Below are 17,622 nucleotides of genomic sequence, written 5' to 3'. Positions count from 1 at the left end.
TAAACCTCGGCTCTTTCTTCTCCTCCTCCTCAGATCTGCTTTCCTGTCAGAGAGATGTAGGGTCACAGGAGTGGGGAAACACCTTCCAAGGAGAGAGGGAGAGAGAGAGAGAGAGAGAGAGTTCCTCTTGGAGAGGTGAATGGTGAGAGAACAGCAAACTTGCTTGGGACAAACTTGGATAAATACATTTCTCCAAACTGAAGGTAAGACATGAAAATCTATGTGTTTCTATAATATCCATTCTCATTCTTCATGTCCGGATATTGTGTAAAATTGTAATGCAAGTACAACATATTATTGTAACTGTGTCCCTATGACGACAGCTGCTGCCTTTGACCTGCATTTTACTAGAAATATCCTTGATTTCTTTGGCCTTTAAAGTCAAATGTAAGCCAGTTTTAATTCTATCTATGTTGCTTATCCTATGCATAATCATGTTGAGGATCACTCTTTTCCTGTGCGTGAAAACAACCCGAGAGGAAATGTATGATCTCCCTCTGACGTCAGCAACAAATACTTTGAGGACAACTAAAGGATCTTTATTTTCCCTTGGGATCACAGTTTTTAAAATTATAACATGTGAAATATTTGTTTCTCTGTCTGGGGAATGCAGTCGTGTTCACAAACAGGCCTCTTTTTGTTTTGTTCTTATATTAAACTTTAAAGAAGTAATTCTTCTTTTTCACATAAATTACACAAATGACTAAGAATCTGTAACTATTAAATAGTGTGGTATTTTGTGTATGTGTGTATATTGAAGCATTGCACATACAGTACAAAACCAATCTTTACTTCAGAATACAATAAAAACTCAAATATGGGTTTTACTGAATCATCTGAACCTTAATTTAACAGATAAAGTTTAGGTTATACATCAATTTTGCACAATAAACTTTTTGTATCTTTATTTTTTAGTATATTTATCAAATACTTTATATCCATCCATTTCTTGCTCATACATACATACACGGCTTATTCCATAAGTCGCTTTGGATAAAAGCGTCTGCTAAATGACATGTAATGTAATGTAATGTTATTCTAAGGCAGTGATTCCCAAACCTGGATTACGTAAAGTGATGTAGTGAGTATGCGAAGACAAAAAAAACATGATTTGCAAACGTGGCATGAAAGTGGCATATACAGTTAAATTCATTGCAGTAGATGTCTTTAAAAAAGAAAGTGAACTGGTGTTGCTCCCTGATCTATTTTGGTGAGAAATAATTGATTTGATTTTATGTGTCCTGGTTTCTAAGTGCACAGGAGTATGGAGGTCAAATGTCTGAAGGGGTACGGGACTGTGAAAAGTTTGGGAGCCGCTGTTCTAAGGCTATGCAAACAAAGTGATAACACTCTTAACACAAACAAACACACTTATGACTATAAGTCATAAACCCTCTCAGATGTTACACACTGGAACTTGGATGTTTTTGGCTTCAACGATCAGACAGTCAGACTACTCACAAGTCTTTTATTTCAGTGGTTCCTCTAGTTTGGTCAGATTTATAATGTTTATTATTATCTTTATATGCCCCTCATGTCGCTGTTATAATATTTATATGCCCTACACTAACCTACACCTTCACATGAGCAATCAAACCTCCATGTGAAGGCTTTTTTTCATGTTGGATCTGCAGTAAAACATGTCACATATGCCTGTGTGATGATGTATCACATTTTGAAGGGGTGTCCCATTCAGTGAGGCTAGAGTTTAACCACTTTAAACTCTAAGGGGGGGTCGGGCCACGTGGCAGTGGAAGGGGTTGGAGTAAAAAAATGAGAAATAGTATTGGGCTCTTGAGCTTAAGGGCCAGCTAATGTACGTCTTCTCCCAGCCTCGTGCTTTGTTTCAAACAGCTCGCCTCGTGATTCATGGCCCCACCTGCCCGACTGTTTATTTTCAGATGAGATCACAGCCGTGCACTTTCTGAGCACCTCACTCAATATCTTAGCAAAATATCAAAAATATGCCAGCGGAGGTTTAGGCAGAGATATGATGCCAGGGCCAAAGAGTGAGTCTGGTCCACACAAAGCAAAGACAGCAGTCCATTAGTGCAGAATGTCAACAGTCCTTTCAGACTCTGGTGAATTTCAAAACACTGTCAAGGTCCATGTAGAGACAACCATGGCCGACTGGACTCAGACAAGAATCTCCTGAATCCCAGATCTGTGTGTGTGTGTGAGTGTGTGTGTGTTAAAGGTAAACAGTTCAAAGGCGTTATTAGAAGCAAAGTCAAGATAAGCAACAAACCTGTTTTCGAATAATGTCAAAGATGTATCTGGGAGGTTTTAGCAGATTGTGCTGGTCTGTGCGAACACTTGCACGGTGGCCTGCTGAGTGTCCACTCCTCCCTGCTTATTATGATAAAGTCCTGACAGTGTGAACATTCACTATATGTCACTCATAGACTGTTGTAACTGTGCAAACTTTAAGCCACTCTGTTAGATGTATGTATTCACACGGGCGTATCTGTATTTTCTCTTCCAAGTCCTCAGAGGAAACAAATACAACCCCACACGCTTGTGAACACTGTGCGTCAGAGAGAAAGCAACAGAAGATTCTGAGTGAAAGAAGATTTATCCATCACTTTGTGGAGCTTTACCATGGGGTGAGCTCCTGCCATCAGTGGCTTAAGGTACTGTCAATAATCTAGACTTTGTAAAACAGAAAGTGCTGTAAAACATGTGTCACGTTATCTTTTACAGGTTTTGTGTCTGAACTTAATCGTGTATGTCACTTCAGACTTCACAGTGACACCAGGGGAACGGTTTAAATATGTCGCATATGCAGCACCTTTTACTGGTGCATCACACCAGTGGAGATTTCTGTGTAATTACCAAAACACCCACATCCAAGTTTGCACAGCTTTTCCTCCTTGGACACTGCATTGGCTTCCATTCCACCGTAACCTAACCATAATTCAAATATTAGCTCTAAACTTAACCACTTCCACAGAAATGAGGTTCTGCCTCATTACAGCCAGTTTTTTTTTTGGTCTCTGTGAGGACTAGGACTACTACACATGTACTAGTACACACAAAGAAGAAGCAATCTTCTCATGTGTGGTCCTATGATAATTGGGTAATTAATGTGTTGTATATCTGTCTTTTAACGTGGCCTTGCTGTTCAGACTGACTCCAGAAAACTTAAGTACTAAATTTATTTTGTTATTTATATTTATAGCCACTTTTACTTTTACTCCACTACGCACTACTATCTTGTTTACGCGTTACTACCAAATAGATAAAAGAATAAAAGAAGAGATGGTAGATGGTCTATTTTTAGAGAGCTTTTCTAGTCTTGATGAACTGCTTTACACTATAGTTTTGACATTCACACATAGGGTTAAGTCTCTTGCTCTAGGACACATATAGACTGAACCAGAAATTGAACCCACAGCCTTCCAGTTGAAAGACAACTCGCCCTACCACTGAGCTGCCATGGCTCAATTCTAACTCCTCACTTTTTAAATACTTTTACTTGTAAAACTTAAGTACATTTCAGAAAATGACTTTTGATACTTAAGTGCAGTAAATTTCATATACTTTAGGACTTGTACTTTTACTCAAGTATCCCTTTAAGGTACTTTATAGAAGACTGTATGCTGCTAACCACTAAATATCCAGAACCTACACCTACATCATAGTGTCCACAGGTGACAGAGAAGTGGTTCAGATGATCACCCATAACTGCACAGATTCATTTATTGATGTCATTATTTTACTACACATCAACTTTTAACTTTAACTAAATTCTTCCGTCAGTAAGTGTACTTTGGTAACTTTGGCTTTGTTTACATGCACAGTTTTTTAAATGATGGTCTTTCTTATCTGTCAGCTTTTCCGGGAACACTTGCTACCCGTTTACTTCTTCCCATACTCACACACAGTATCTCTCTAAAGGAACTTCCTGTTTATGGCCAGCTGAGCTCCTCTGTATCCGACTACGCCTCCAAGCAGATCCTGGCCTCTGATCTCTAGCCCTGGAGGGCCAGGGGGGGTCCACAGGTAGAAAATGCGATACTCCACCCTCTTGGCCCTGCTGGTAGGGGTCATACTGTACCTGGTGATGGGAGCGCTTGTCTTCCGCACCCTGGAGGCCCCCAGGGAGAGCGCTGCCTATGAAGACCTGCTTAAAACCAAGCAAAAGTTCCTCGACAATAACTCTTGTGTCACCGAGCAGGACTTCCTCGTGCTTGTGAAGGTATCGTCTTTATCATCAAACACAGACAGTGTTGTTATTGTGTTATGTGACACACAGCAAAGGTTTAGTGCAGGCCTATTCAATTACAAACTCCTGAAGAGGCCAGTACATCACATTTTACATCACATATTTTAATTATTTTGGTCGCACCTGTCTGGCTGATGTTTATAATACATGTAAACATGTTTGTCCGACTAAATCCACCTTCTCAAAGTCAGACTAAAATACTCACACAATGAGATTAGGAGTTGAGTTACTTCCAAGTGGAAACCGGACATGACGTCACCCAAAATAATCTGAACTCCTGTTTTGAAGCGTCTAGGTCAGGGATCAGCAAGTAAATGTGGCCGAGGGCCAGTTTTTTTAAGCAATTCAATATTGGGCCAAAACATTTAAGTGCCTTAAAACGTCTTCAGTCAGAAACAAAAACCCACTTAAAAAAAACAACCTTTAGTTTAGGTTAACTGTCAATTCCAGCAACATAATCTATTTGAATAAATTCATATTTTTTTCAGAATAAAAGCTCTGAACTTGATATGAAATTTTATTTTATTTTTTAAATTTACAAACATTTATAAACATTTGGATAAATGGTAGAAAGGAACATAAATGTAAATAATAATAATGTGTTGAAAGGTGTACACACAGTAAATTCACAGTATACACGTGTCTCTTCCCTGCAGGGAGTAGTGACTGCGGTGGACGCAGGTCTGGATTTGAACCACCTTTCTGCCAACTTCACCAGCCGCTGGGACGTGGCCTCTGCCATCTTCTTCTGTGGGACCATCATTACCACCATAGGTAGGAGGCAAATGTGGGTTTTTGTTTCCCACTGAACACGTGTTAAGGCACTTTGTCTGATGAAGATATGAGGTTATGTTTCTCCATTTCATTCATAATAATAATGAATAGAATAATAACAGAAATTATTATCTGTGAATTTCTCTGTGAGATGAATAAAGTATCTATCTATCTATCTATCTACTGAACACGTGTTAAGGCACTTTGTCTGATGAAGATATGAGGTTATGTTTCTCCATTTCATTCATAATAATAATAAATAAATCCTCATATACTGTATGCTAACAGCTAACAGCATGTACTATAGAGCTGAAACAATTAATTATTAATTGATTACTAAATTTAACTATTTTGATAATTTGTTGATTAAAACAAGATTTCCGATTGTTTAAGCTTCTTAAATGTGAATATTTTCTTAATTTCTTTGCTCTGGATAACAAAGAAATCATTAAAAATGAATCATTTTGGTTTGTGGACAAAACAAGACATTTGAGAACATCATCATTTCCAGGTTTGATAAATACCGATCAATATTCTTTAAGGTTTTCTGATATTTTATGGACCAAACGATTAATCGAGAAAATAATCGACAGATTAATCGTTAGTTGCAGCTCTAATGTACTAAACAGTATACATTTGTTAAATATGTTGCATGAATATATCTGAAGGTCTCTGTATTGTTGTTTTTCTTAACACAGGCTTCGGGAACCTGTCTCCTCGAACATGGTACGGCCAGTTGTTCTGCGTGTGCTACGCCCTGGTAGGGATCCCTATGTTTGGCATCCTGCTGGCTGGAGTGAGTGACCACTTGGGCACCGTGCTGCGGAGAGCTGTGGTCAAGATCGAGACTCTCTTTCTGGTGAGAGTCGTCTGTGCAGCTGGATATACACGAGTCACAGCTTTGCACCTTTAATCCTGTGTTGTTGTTGTTGTTGTTGTTGTTTTTCATTGCCCTCAGCTGCAAATCCTTTTTAATAATAAGTTAACGATTAATAATGAACTTCATTGTTCAACAATTGTTTGTTAAAATGATAGAGCGGCCGTTTTCTGCAGCACAACAAAAATATTCAGTCACAAATCTACTCGACACGTTTCTACCCGAGAGGTTGAAGTGTTCCATCAAATAATAATGAACCCGCAGGGTTGTAGGTTTGAGTCCCCACCAGGTCAAAGGGCAGGGGTATAATGAAGCAAGGAAGGTTCCTAGTAGAGATTGGGTGAAATGCAAAGAAAGAATTTCCCTAAGGGGATTAATAAAAAATATATATACTTTGTTTTGTTACTCATGATTACGTTCCAAAATTTATCTTAAATGTGTTACAGTTATTTGACAAGATTTAAAAAAAATGTTTTCATGTTTTTTAATTACTGCTCAAGGCCCACCTGCAGTACCTTCACAGCACACCAGGGGGCCACATCTCACACTTTGGGAACAACTGGTGTAAAGGAATATTCATGTTTGTGTACTCTTGAAACAGGTGATTTCTATTATTGAGTATGACGACAAACCCAGAGATTAATACACAAATCCAAAGTAAAGAAGGTAGAAGTCACTTTGCAATCATTTACTGTGAATCTGGATTTATATTGTGATGTCTGTACTTAGACAAACTTAACCGTAGGATCTATATGTTTAGATCCAAGTGGATGATCACAAACCGGTCTTCAAACAAAAACCTGCATATTTAAAAAAAGTTTAAAAAGTCAAAATCTTGTTCCGAGAAAATACTTTAAGATAGATTTGAATGATTATGAATTTTATAAAACAAGTATCAGCTAAATAGAACTTGTACTTGTAATAAAGTTAAATATATGCAATGCACAGGATAAAGTAGTGATTTAGTTTTATTCAGTCTTGATCTCTGTGTTTTATTTTTAAATTGACAGTCTCATTATTCAGTCTGCCTCTGTACGTATTTACCCTTTTTTTCTGTTTCCCATAGAAACGTATGGTCAGACCGACCACTGTGCGTGTGATCTCTGCGGTTCTCTCCATCCTGATTGGTTGTCTGATCTTCCTCGCCGTGCCAACAGTCGTCTTTCAGAAAGTGGAGTCCTGGTCCTTTCTGGAGTCACTTTACTTTGTGGTTATCACGCTCACCACAGTCGGCTTCGGAGACTACGTACCAGGTACTGACACACAACCTCATGGGACTCCCATTTGTAGCTGGTCTGGAGCATCAGTTTCAAACTGGAGACCACGGACACACCACCTTCACCACCAGAACCTGACCTGAGATCATTCACCCTCACTCTCTGTGTGTCCAGGTGGTGGTCGTGAGGATGACGTGTTCTTCAAGCCTCTGGTGTGGTTGTGGATAGTGTTTGGTCTCGCCTACTTTGCCTCCATCCTCACCATGATAGGCAACTGGCTGAGGGTGTTGTCTAAAAGGACCCGTGCTGAGGTACTATAAATGGAGCAGTAATTATACAGAGAGAGGAGGAGTTGCATTTGATCTTATTTAGACCCTGTTTCTACTCTTTTTACTCCCTCTCTCAGATGGAGGAGTTGAGAGCTCATGCCACAGACTGGACCCAGAACATCCAGAACATGTCCATGGACTTCCGCATCCCAAATCCTCTTGAGTATGACCCCTTCCTCCTGCAGCGCCGGCGATGGAAGCGCAGCGAGCGACGCCGCATCCGTCGAGGAGCCCATTGCGCTCTGGGATACTGGGTTCAAGGTGGATCTGAGAATGGGCATCTGCCGAACCGCTGGGCCGGCCTCTCCAGCTCCATGAGCCAGCTGGAGGCCCGTTCAACTCTGGAGAGAGCGATGGTGGCTCAGTCCAGGCCACGGGTCAGTGCTCTCGGAGGGGGAACGGTCCCAAGAGCAGGGCATGGACACCAAGTTGACCCGACTGTGAGTCTACAGGTGGAGGGCAGGTCATTTCACCTGCTGGCCCGTTCTTTCTCCCTCCCTGTGGCCCACTCCAGCTCAAAGCTAGACTCAGCAGGCCCAGCAATGCAGGGAGGATCTCTCTCTGGATCTGAGTCTTCATATGACTCCAGATCAGACGGCTCCTCAGTTTCCTCATCCTTTCTGGCACTGCACCAGTTCCAGCCCTGCTATAACATCAGCACCACGGAGAGGAAAGGAGCAAGAGGCACAGACATGGGCACAGCACAAGAGAAAGGCAAACTGATTCCAGCAGACAAACGTGGATCTGTACCAAACAGTGACCACAAACATACATTTACGCCAGACTTCTGCCCATGCTCCTCTTCTTCTACCCAACCTTTTCCTTCTCCAGTCCCCCCAATTATCCTCCCATCCCCTCCCCTCAACACTGCCTCCACAGCCAGCTGCCAGCTACTAGATTTCTTTGGAGAGAACCTGGCGTACATCGACGAATCCTCAGACGCTCTGAGTGACCGTGGCCAGTCAGCGGCGAACATTGAAAGGAGGAAACGGCCTCGAAAACCCAAGAGGAGAAGCATGAGGAGGCAGCTGCCACACCAGTGGAGCCCCCTACAAGCACGGAAGCCCAACTGTGACATGCGACCTCCCTCGAACCCACCTACACCTCCTCCAGACTCTTCTCAGCCAGACCTGCCCACAACAGAGAAGCAGACAGACTCAGCTCCTCCACTCTGATGGCTACTGCAAAAAAAACTGCACACAATCCCAAACAAGGCTGGTTTACAGCACTCGTACACAACAACCATATCAAAATTTCACTTTACAAGTCAGATATTATTCAGTGCTATTCATGCTCAGCAAACTCAGGCCACAAACTGTGCTTTGTTACTTGGCTCTGGAAGAACACAATAGCTTCTTGCTCTGGACTCTGTTATTTCTTTAAATAGATTGTTTACACCTGCTTTGTTTCACAGACGTGTCAGCATGAACCCGGCGCTCATGACTCAACACATTCTCTATCAAGTAAATTAACCAATAATTAATGCGACGCTCGTCTGGGAAATGTCAGGGTTTACCTGACAAAATGTTTTTACATAAATCCATAAGTGAGAGACAAATAGGCCCTGAAGGGAATTATATTTCCTTTTAAAACTGACCACACCTGGTTCACACAAGGATTTATTTTGTGGTTTTAAGAGGCAATGAGTCACACCATGATCCAGACGTCATTACACATAATTACAGTATCTGCTCTGTTGATCTGGCTCTTAGCCGCTGAGCTCACTTGATTCTCCACAGAAGCGTTTATCAGTAAATGTCAGGTTTTAACTGGCTTTAAATTCAGTGCAGGGTTTTTTTTTTTCTCCCCCCACTGCTTTCTAGAGCCTGGGTGGGCAAACGTGCTTGAAACTAAACTACTTCCACTTACGTCAACATCAAAATGATTACACTGATACAAAGTTTAAAGTTAATCGCACAAAAAAGAAAGAGCAGAGGGAGGATTTTACCCTACGAGTGCCATAGATGTACTAAATGATGGCTGTTTAACGCAGACTAAACACAGCATGTCAAGTCGTACATGTCTTACCACCACAACTAATGAAACCTCTCTTGTGCAGTGATGGTTGTCTTGTTTATTGTATTTTTTGACCATCTAATCCAATGTTTCCTAACACTGGTCCTCAGGGAACACTGCCCTGCATGTTTAAGCAGAGCTTGATGACGAGCTGACCATTTAAATCAGGTGCGTTGGAACAGGGCAACATCTAAAACATGCACGGCAGTGTTCCCTGAGGACCAGGGGTTGGGAGGCAGTGATCTTACCCATTGGCTGACACTGTAGCGCGAAAGAGGAAGATATAAAAAAATAAGGATTTGAAAGATTAAAGAGGGGAAACTGCATTTTAAAATGTTTTATGTGGAGGCTTTGTTAGATTTCAGGGATGTAAACGATGCCTTTTGATGCCAATCTGTGAATGTAAACCAAAAAGTGGTCAACATTATAACTCTACAGGACCCCTGTATGAATGCACTGTATACAATGTACTTTATCAGTGAGCATTATTCACAGGCTGATGATGATATAGTTACTGAAAACAAAAAAAGCCAAACATACATATCTCTTAATGGTTCATTTTGGTTTTTAATGGTGTGTTTATTCCTTTTATGCTCATGGAAAAAAGAGCATAGTTAAGTTTTATCACACATTTTATATGCAGTATAAACGTGTGACACACTCCTGTTGTGCAGTGGAAGTGAAATGACTTGAACCCTGAGCGTCCTGGATGAACTCAGTTTCTGGTGGATGTGGGATAAACAGTCACTTCCTGCTAACTCAGAACCAGGAGCTACGACACGAGGCCATCATGGCAGCGCGCCGTCCACCAGAGCCAAAATAAGTAACTCACTGACTCCGCACTCATTTTCAGGATCCCACATATTTTGTAATTTGTTGACAGTGGGCAGGAGAAAGATTGTCACTTGGCTCTACACTGATGCGCTGACCATGACCCGCAGTATTGTGTGACTCCTGACCTGAAGGACATATTTCATCTTTCACTGTTTTCTTTACATTTTAAATTCAGTGAGTTTAGACTTAAAGTGTGCCTATAAAAACTCCAAACAACAAATAATTCATGTTTCCAGCCTCTCCAGTGGTTTCCTCTGCTTTTTATTTTGTTTTTATTTTTGAGGTTCAGACTACTGGTGAGCCCAAACAGGAAATACGGTGTCACTTAGGGTTTCATTTCCTCCCATTTTCACAACTTTAAGAAAACATTCAGCAGAGTAATGTATGATGACAATATTCAAAAAAGCAATATTTTAACATGTGCAATTACATACTTTCAAATGGTGTGTTAATGGGCAGAACTCCCATTAAAATGTGCTCTAAAATGAAGAATACATTTTAAAAAAGTTATTTCCCCTCATCTTTCAGGATTTACACACTGAAGTCTGAATATGTTTAAAACACATACTTTTAAACTTGTAAAGTTCATTTTTGACATGTTTGCAGAGATTTTAATTGAATTATTTATGATTTGAGGCTATGGTGAGTGATGGTGTTTTACTCTGCTCCACTTATAATTAGAAAGACTTCTCAGTATAAACGACTGTTACAAAGACTTTGTCAGTCTTGTCTAAAGTACTTTAAAGTCTTTTTTTATAATATTACTTAAGTAAAAGTCTTAAAGTAAATGACAATTACTGTACTTCAATATCAAAAGTCATTTTCTGATATAAAATGTACTTGAAAATGAATTGCACCATGGTAGCTCAGTGGTAGGGTGAGTTGTCTTTCAACTGGAAGGTTGTGGGTTGAATTCCTGGCTCTGCTAGTCTATATGTGCTCTTGAGCAAGATAGAAAGATAGAGAATGCAGTGGAGTAAAAGTTGCTAGAAATATAAATATAACAAAGTACTTAAGTACAGTAACAACATATTTGTACTTTGTTACATTACAACACTGGACGTTTTACAGTGAAGCAGACATCGGTTAGAACATGGGTTGAATGAATAATGCCACTCTTTAAGCTGGGGAAATCATAGAAATGTCGCCCTCATCTGTTAAAAAAGAGAAGAGCCAGTCTTCTGTGGGTTTGGTCTCCCAGCTGTTTTTTGTCCCAGCAAGGCCTCAAGTACAAGCTACTATTTTGGCGACATCGATATCTTCCGTTTATTCCTGTGTATCCTTAGTCTTATTTAACTTTTTTATTTTTGCGTTAATAGAAATCATGTTGAAAGGGTTTGGCTCTAGTTGACACAGACTTTGCACAGACTTCTCTTACATGTTGGTGATGTATAGAAAGTGTAGTAGTATGAATCATGAGGTATTTTGCTATACCGAAGCTGTACAAGCTGAATCTTTGTGTATCAGAATGTGTGTGTGTGTGTGCTCTGAATGGGAGTCTGTGCATACACTCATGAGAGAGAGAGAGAGAGAGAGAGAGAGAAAGAGAGAAAGTGAGAGAGAGACCAGGGGTCGATGTCCACAGCAGTCTCCCCTCCCAAGGACAGTGGGACCCAGTGTGAGACAGAGCAAGGCGCTCCACTGTGGGATAAGTACAGGTTGGATATAGCAAGGGGTAGTTAAGTGGAAAAGACTAACAGATGCTGGGGCTAGTTTACTCAGGGGGAGGGAGCCTCACCACAGCTCAAGCTCTAGCACATATATGTGCTCACACAAACAAAGTGAGGCTGCATTCTCACTGTGGCTATGAAAAAACAACAACAATTTTTACGGCAATGGCTGGAGAACAGTTTGTATCTCTTAAAGCTATTTTAACAGCAGAAGCAGCTCGGATAAAAAAAACCCTCATACTCTTACTTGAGTTCAGAAGGATGTACTGTCTCTGACCTACAAATCCAATCCCCAAAAACGTCCAGTGAAGAAATCTGTCCCGTGTACCTGTCTGTATCTGAGCAGGGGGAAAATAAACATGGTTCTGTCTACACGCCAGGACAGTTGATTGATTGGGGGCCTTTTGTGTTTATTTGTAATTCCTGAGGCTGAACAGTCATTAAGCAGTTTCTGGAATGAAGGCAGGTCAATACAGGACTGACTTTCCGAATGTATTACATAACAGATGATACAGTTGATACAAAAACCAAAAAAACAAAAAACATGACAAACCGCAAACAGTAATGCAAATATTAGCGTGTTGCACCAAATGATTGAGTTTGAAAAGATCAGGATCTGACTGCGACATGATGATGATGGAAGACGTCAAATCCCAGTTCACCTGGACCCTCAGTGTGAGCAGTCAGGTTAACTGGAGAACACAGGTCACTGGATGTGAGTGAGAATGTCTTTGTGCAGTCTGTCAGTCTGTCCAGTATTTACCCTGCAGCTTCAAGCAAAATGGATGATTGGTTATTGAAGACAGAAAATTCCACGGCAAAATTTTGATAGTGCCTGCTTCTTGCTGCCATTTTTTGGGTGGATTGAACCTTTAAAACTGAAGCTTTTAAAGAAGGCCAGATTTGACAATGTGAAGATGTTTGGGGGCCAATGATCACTTCACATCTTTGTTTAACAGTAACTATTACATAAAAATACACAGTTTAAAAAAGTTTAAAAAGACTTTTTGGTCAAATTTTGGACGAAATACTGAAGTATGACTTTTTTGTCAAATTTTTGATGACATACTTTAGTATGACTTTTTGGTCAAATTTTGAACGACATACTATACTTTGACTTTTTTGTCAATTATTGGACGATATACTAAAGTATGACCTTTTTGTCAAATTTTGGACGACATACTATAGTATGACTTTTTGGTCAAATTTTGGACGACATACTATAATATGACTTTTTTGTCAAATTTTGGACGACATACTATACTATGACTTTTTTGTCAAATCTTTGACGACATGCTAAAGTATGACTTTTTTTGTCACAATTTAGACAACATACTAACCTATGACTTTATTGTCAAATTTTGGACGAAATACTGAAGTATGACTTTTTTGTCAAATTTTTGATGACATACTTTAGTATGACTTTTTGGTCAAATTTTGAACGACATACTATACTTTGACTTTTTTGTCAATTATTGGACGATATACTAAAGTATGACCTTTTTGTCAAATTTTGGACGACATACTATAGTATGACTTTTTGGTCAAATTTTGGACGACATACTATAATATGACTTTTTTGTCAAATTTTGGACGACATACTATACTATGACTTTTTTGTCAAATCTTTGACGACATGCTAAAGTATGACTTTTTTTGTCACAATTTAGACAACATACTAACCTATGACTTTATTGTCAATTTTTGGACGACATACTGAAGTATGACTTTTTTGTCAAATTCTGAACGACATACTAACCTATGACGTTTTTATCAAATTTTGGACGACACACTATACAATGACTTTTTTGTCACAATTTGGACGACATACTATACAATGACTTTTTATCAAATTTTGGACGACATACTCACCTATGACTTTTTTGTCAATTTTTGGACGACATACTAAAGTATGACTTTTTTGTCAATTTTTGGACGACATACTGAAGTATGACTTTATTGTCAATTTTTGGACGACATACTAACCTATGACTTTTTTGTCAAATTCTGAACGACATACTAACCTATGACTTTTTTATCAAATTTTGGACGACACACTATACAATGACTTTTTTGTCACAATTTGGACGACATACTTTTTTGTCAAATTTGGAACGACTTACTAATCTATGACTTTTTTGTCAAATTCTGAACGACATACTAACCTATGACTTTTTTATCAAATTTTGGACGACATACTAACGTATGACTTTTTTGTCAATTTTTGGACGACATACTAAAGTATGACTTTTTTGTCAAATTTTTGACGACAAACTTTAGGATGACTTTTTTGTCAAATTTGGAAAGACTTACTAACTTATGACTTTTTTGTCAATTTTTGGCAGCATACTTTAGTATGACTTTTTGGTCAAATTTTGGACGACATACTATACAATGACTTTTTTATCAAATTTTGGACGACACACTTTACAATGACTTTTTTGTCACAATTTGGACGACATACTTTTTTGTCAAATTTGGAACGACTTACTAACCTATGACTTTTTTGTCAATTTTTAGACGACAAACTAAAGTATGACTTTTTTATCAAATTTTGGATGACATACTAACCTATGACTTTTTTGTCAATTTTTGGACGACATACTATAAAGTATGACTTTGTTGTCAAATTTTGGACGACATACTTTAGTATGACTTTTTTGTCAAATTTGGAAAGACTTACTGACTTTTTTGTCAATTTTTGGACGACATACTAAAGTATGACTTTTCTGTCAAATTTTGAACGACATACTAACCTATGACTTTTTTGTCAATTTTTGGACGACATACTAATATTGACTTTTTTGTCAAATTTTGAACGACATACTAACCGATGACTTTTTTGTCAATTTTTGGACGACATGCTAAAGTATGACTTTTTTTTGTCACAATTTAGACGACATACTAAATGTATGACTTTTTTTTTTAACAACATACTAACCTATGTCTTTTATGACTTTTTTGTCAATTTTTGGACGACATACTAAAGTATGACTTTTTTGTCAAATTTTGAACGACATACTAACCTATGACTTTTTTGTCAAATTTTGAACGACATACTAAAGTATGACTTTTTTGTCAAATTTTGAACGACAATACTATAGTATGGCTTTTTGGTCAAATTTCGAACGACATACTAACCTATGACTTTTTTGTCACAATTTAGACGACATACTTTAGTATGACTTTTTTGTCAAATTTTGGACGACATACTTTAGTATGACTTTTTGGTCAAATTTTGGACGACATACTAACCTATGACTTTTTTGTCAAATTTTGAACGACATACTATAGTATGGCTTTTTGGTCAAATTTCGAACGACATACTAACCTATGACTTTTTTATCAAATTTTGGACGACACACTATACAATGACTTTTTTGTCACAATTTGGACGACATACTTTTTTGTCAAATTTGGAACGACTTACTAACCTATGACTTTTTTGACAATTTTTAGACGACATACTAAAGTATGACTTTTTTGTCAATTTTTGGACGACATACTAAAGTATGACTTTGTTGTCAAATTTTTGACAACACACTTTAGTATGACTTTATGGTCAAATTTTGGACGACATACTACAATGTGACTTTTTTGTCGAATTTTGGACGACATACTAACCTATGACTTTTTTGTCAATTTTTGGACGACATACTAAAGTATGACTTTTCTGTCAAATTTTGAACGACATACTAACCTATGACTTTTTTGTCAATTTTTGGACGACATACTAAAGTATGACTTTTTTATCAAATTTTGGACGACACACTTTACAATGACTTTTTTGTCACAATTTGGACGACATACTTTAGTATGACTTTTTGGTCAAATTTTGGACGACATACTATACAATGACTTTTTATCAAATTTTGGACGACATACTAACCTATGACTTTTTTGTCAAATTCTGAACGACATACTAACCTATGACTTTTTTATCAAATTTTGGACGACACACTATACAATGACTTTTTTGTCACAATTTGGACGACATACTTTTTTGTCAAATTTGGAACGACTTACTAACCTATGACTTTTTGTCAATTTTTAGACGACATACTAAAGTATGACTTTTTTGTCACAATTTGGACGACATACTTTTTTGTCAAATTTGGAACGACTTACTAACCTATGACTTTTTTGTCAATTTTTAGACGACATACTAAAGTATGACTTTTTTGTCAAATTCTGAACGACATACTAACCTATGACTTTTTTATCAAATTTTGGACGACACACTATACAATGACTTTTTTGTCACAATTTGGACGACATACTTTTTTGTCAAATTTGGAACGACTTACTAACCTATGACTTTTTTGACAATTTTTAGACGACATACTAAAGTATGACTTTTTTGTCACAATTTGGACGACATACTTTTTTGTCAAATTTGGAACGACTTACTAACCTATGACTTTTTTGTCAATTTTTAGACGACATACTAAAGTATGACTTTTTTGTCAATTTTTGGACGACATACTAAAGTATGACTTTGTTGTCAAATTTTTGACGACACACTTTAGTATGACTTTATGGTCAAATTTTGGACGACATACTACAATGTGACTTTTTTGTCGAATTTTGGACGACATACTAACCTATGACTTTTTTGTCAATTTTTGGACGACATACTAAAGTATGACTTTTCTGTCAAATTTTGAACGACATACTAACCTATGACTTTTTTGTCAATTTTTGGACGACATACTAAAGTATGACTTTTTTATCAAATTTTGGACGACACACTTTACAATGACTTTTTTGTCACAATTTGGACGACATACTTTAGTATGACTTTTTGGTCAAATTTTGGACGACATACTATACAATGACTTTTTATCAAATTTTGGACGACACACTATACAATGACTTTTTTGTCACAATTTGGACGACATACTTTTTTGTCAAATTTGGAACGACTTACTAACCTATGACTTTTTTGTCAATTTTTAGACGACATACTAAAGTATGACTTTTTTGTCACAATTTGGACGACATACTTTTTTGTCAAATTTTGAACGACTTACTAACCTATGACTTTTTTGTCAATTTTTAGACGACATACTAAAGTATGACTTTTTTGTCAAATTCTGAACGACATACTAACCTATGACTTTTTTATCAAATTTTGGACGACATACTAACCTATGACTTTTTTGTCAATTTTTGGACGACATACTAAAGTATGACTTTGTTGTCAAATTTTTGACGACACACTTTAGTATGACTTTATGGTCAAATTTTGGACGACATACTTTAGTATGACTTTTTGGTCAAATTTTGGACGACATACTAACCTATGACTTTTTTGTCAATTTTTGGACGACATACTAAAGTATGACTTTTTTATCAAATTTTGGACGACACACTTTACAATGACTTTTTTGTCACAATTTGGACGACATACTTTAGTATGACTTTTTGGTCAAATTTTGGACGACATACTATACAATGACTTTTTATCAAATTTTGGACGACACACTATACAATGACTTTTTTGTCACAATTTGGACGACATACTTTTTTGTCAAATTTGGAACGACTTACTAACCTATGACTTTTTTGTCAATTTTTAGACGACATACTAAAGTATGACTTTTTTGTCACAATTTGGACGACATACTTTTTTGTCAAATTTTGAACGACTTACTAACCTATGACTTTTTTGTCA

The 17,622-nt window shown here is 37.8% G+C and overlaps 1 protein-coding gene across 1 annotated transcript; it reads left to right on the top strand.

The window, feature by feature from the left end:
* Positions 1-23: 23 nt before the first annotated feature.
* kcnk4a (potassium channel, subfamily K, member 4a) lies at positions 24-10,498 on the top strand. Its single transcript, XM_058649036.1, has 8 exons — positions 24-203; positions 2,487-2,633; positions 3,901-4,201; positions 4,885-5,002; positions 5,701-5,861; positions 6,946-7,132; positions 7,271-7,407; positions 7,503-10,498. The coding sequence occupies exons 3-8, from the start codon at positions 4,013-4,015 to the stop codon at positions 8,598-8,600; spliced, it is 1,890 nt and encodes a 629-aa protein (XP_058505019.1). The 5' UTR covers positions 24-203; positions 2,487-2,633; positions 3,901-4,012; the 3' UTR covers positions 8,601-10,498.
* Positions 10,499-17,622: the final 7,124 nt, after the last annotated feature.

Source organism: Solea solea, chromosome 14, assembly GCF_958295425.1.
Source record: "Solea solea chromosome 14, fSolSol10.1, whole genome shotgun sequence".
NCBI classification, from domain to species: Eukaryota; Metazoa; Chordata; class Actinopteri; order Pleuronectiformes; family Soleidae; genus Solea; species Solea solea.
Note: the sequence above shows the minus strand (reverse complement) of the source record. Positions and strands in the feature narration are given on the sequence as shown.

Bases quoted from the DNA above. Each gene is read 5' to 3' on its own strand.
- kcnk4a (XM_058649036.1), top strand. From the start codon at position 4,013: ATGCGATACTCCACCCTCTTGGCCCTGCTGGTAGGGGTCATACTGTAC. The intron at 5,862-6,945 runs GTGAGAGTCGTC...TGTTTCCCATAG, and splicing joins AGATCGAGACTCTCTTTCTG to AAACGTATGGTCAGACCGAC. The intron at 7,408-7,502 runs GTACTATAAATG...TCCCTCTCTCAG, and splicing joins CTAAAAGGACCCGTGCTGAG to ATGGAGGAGTTGAGAGCTCA.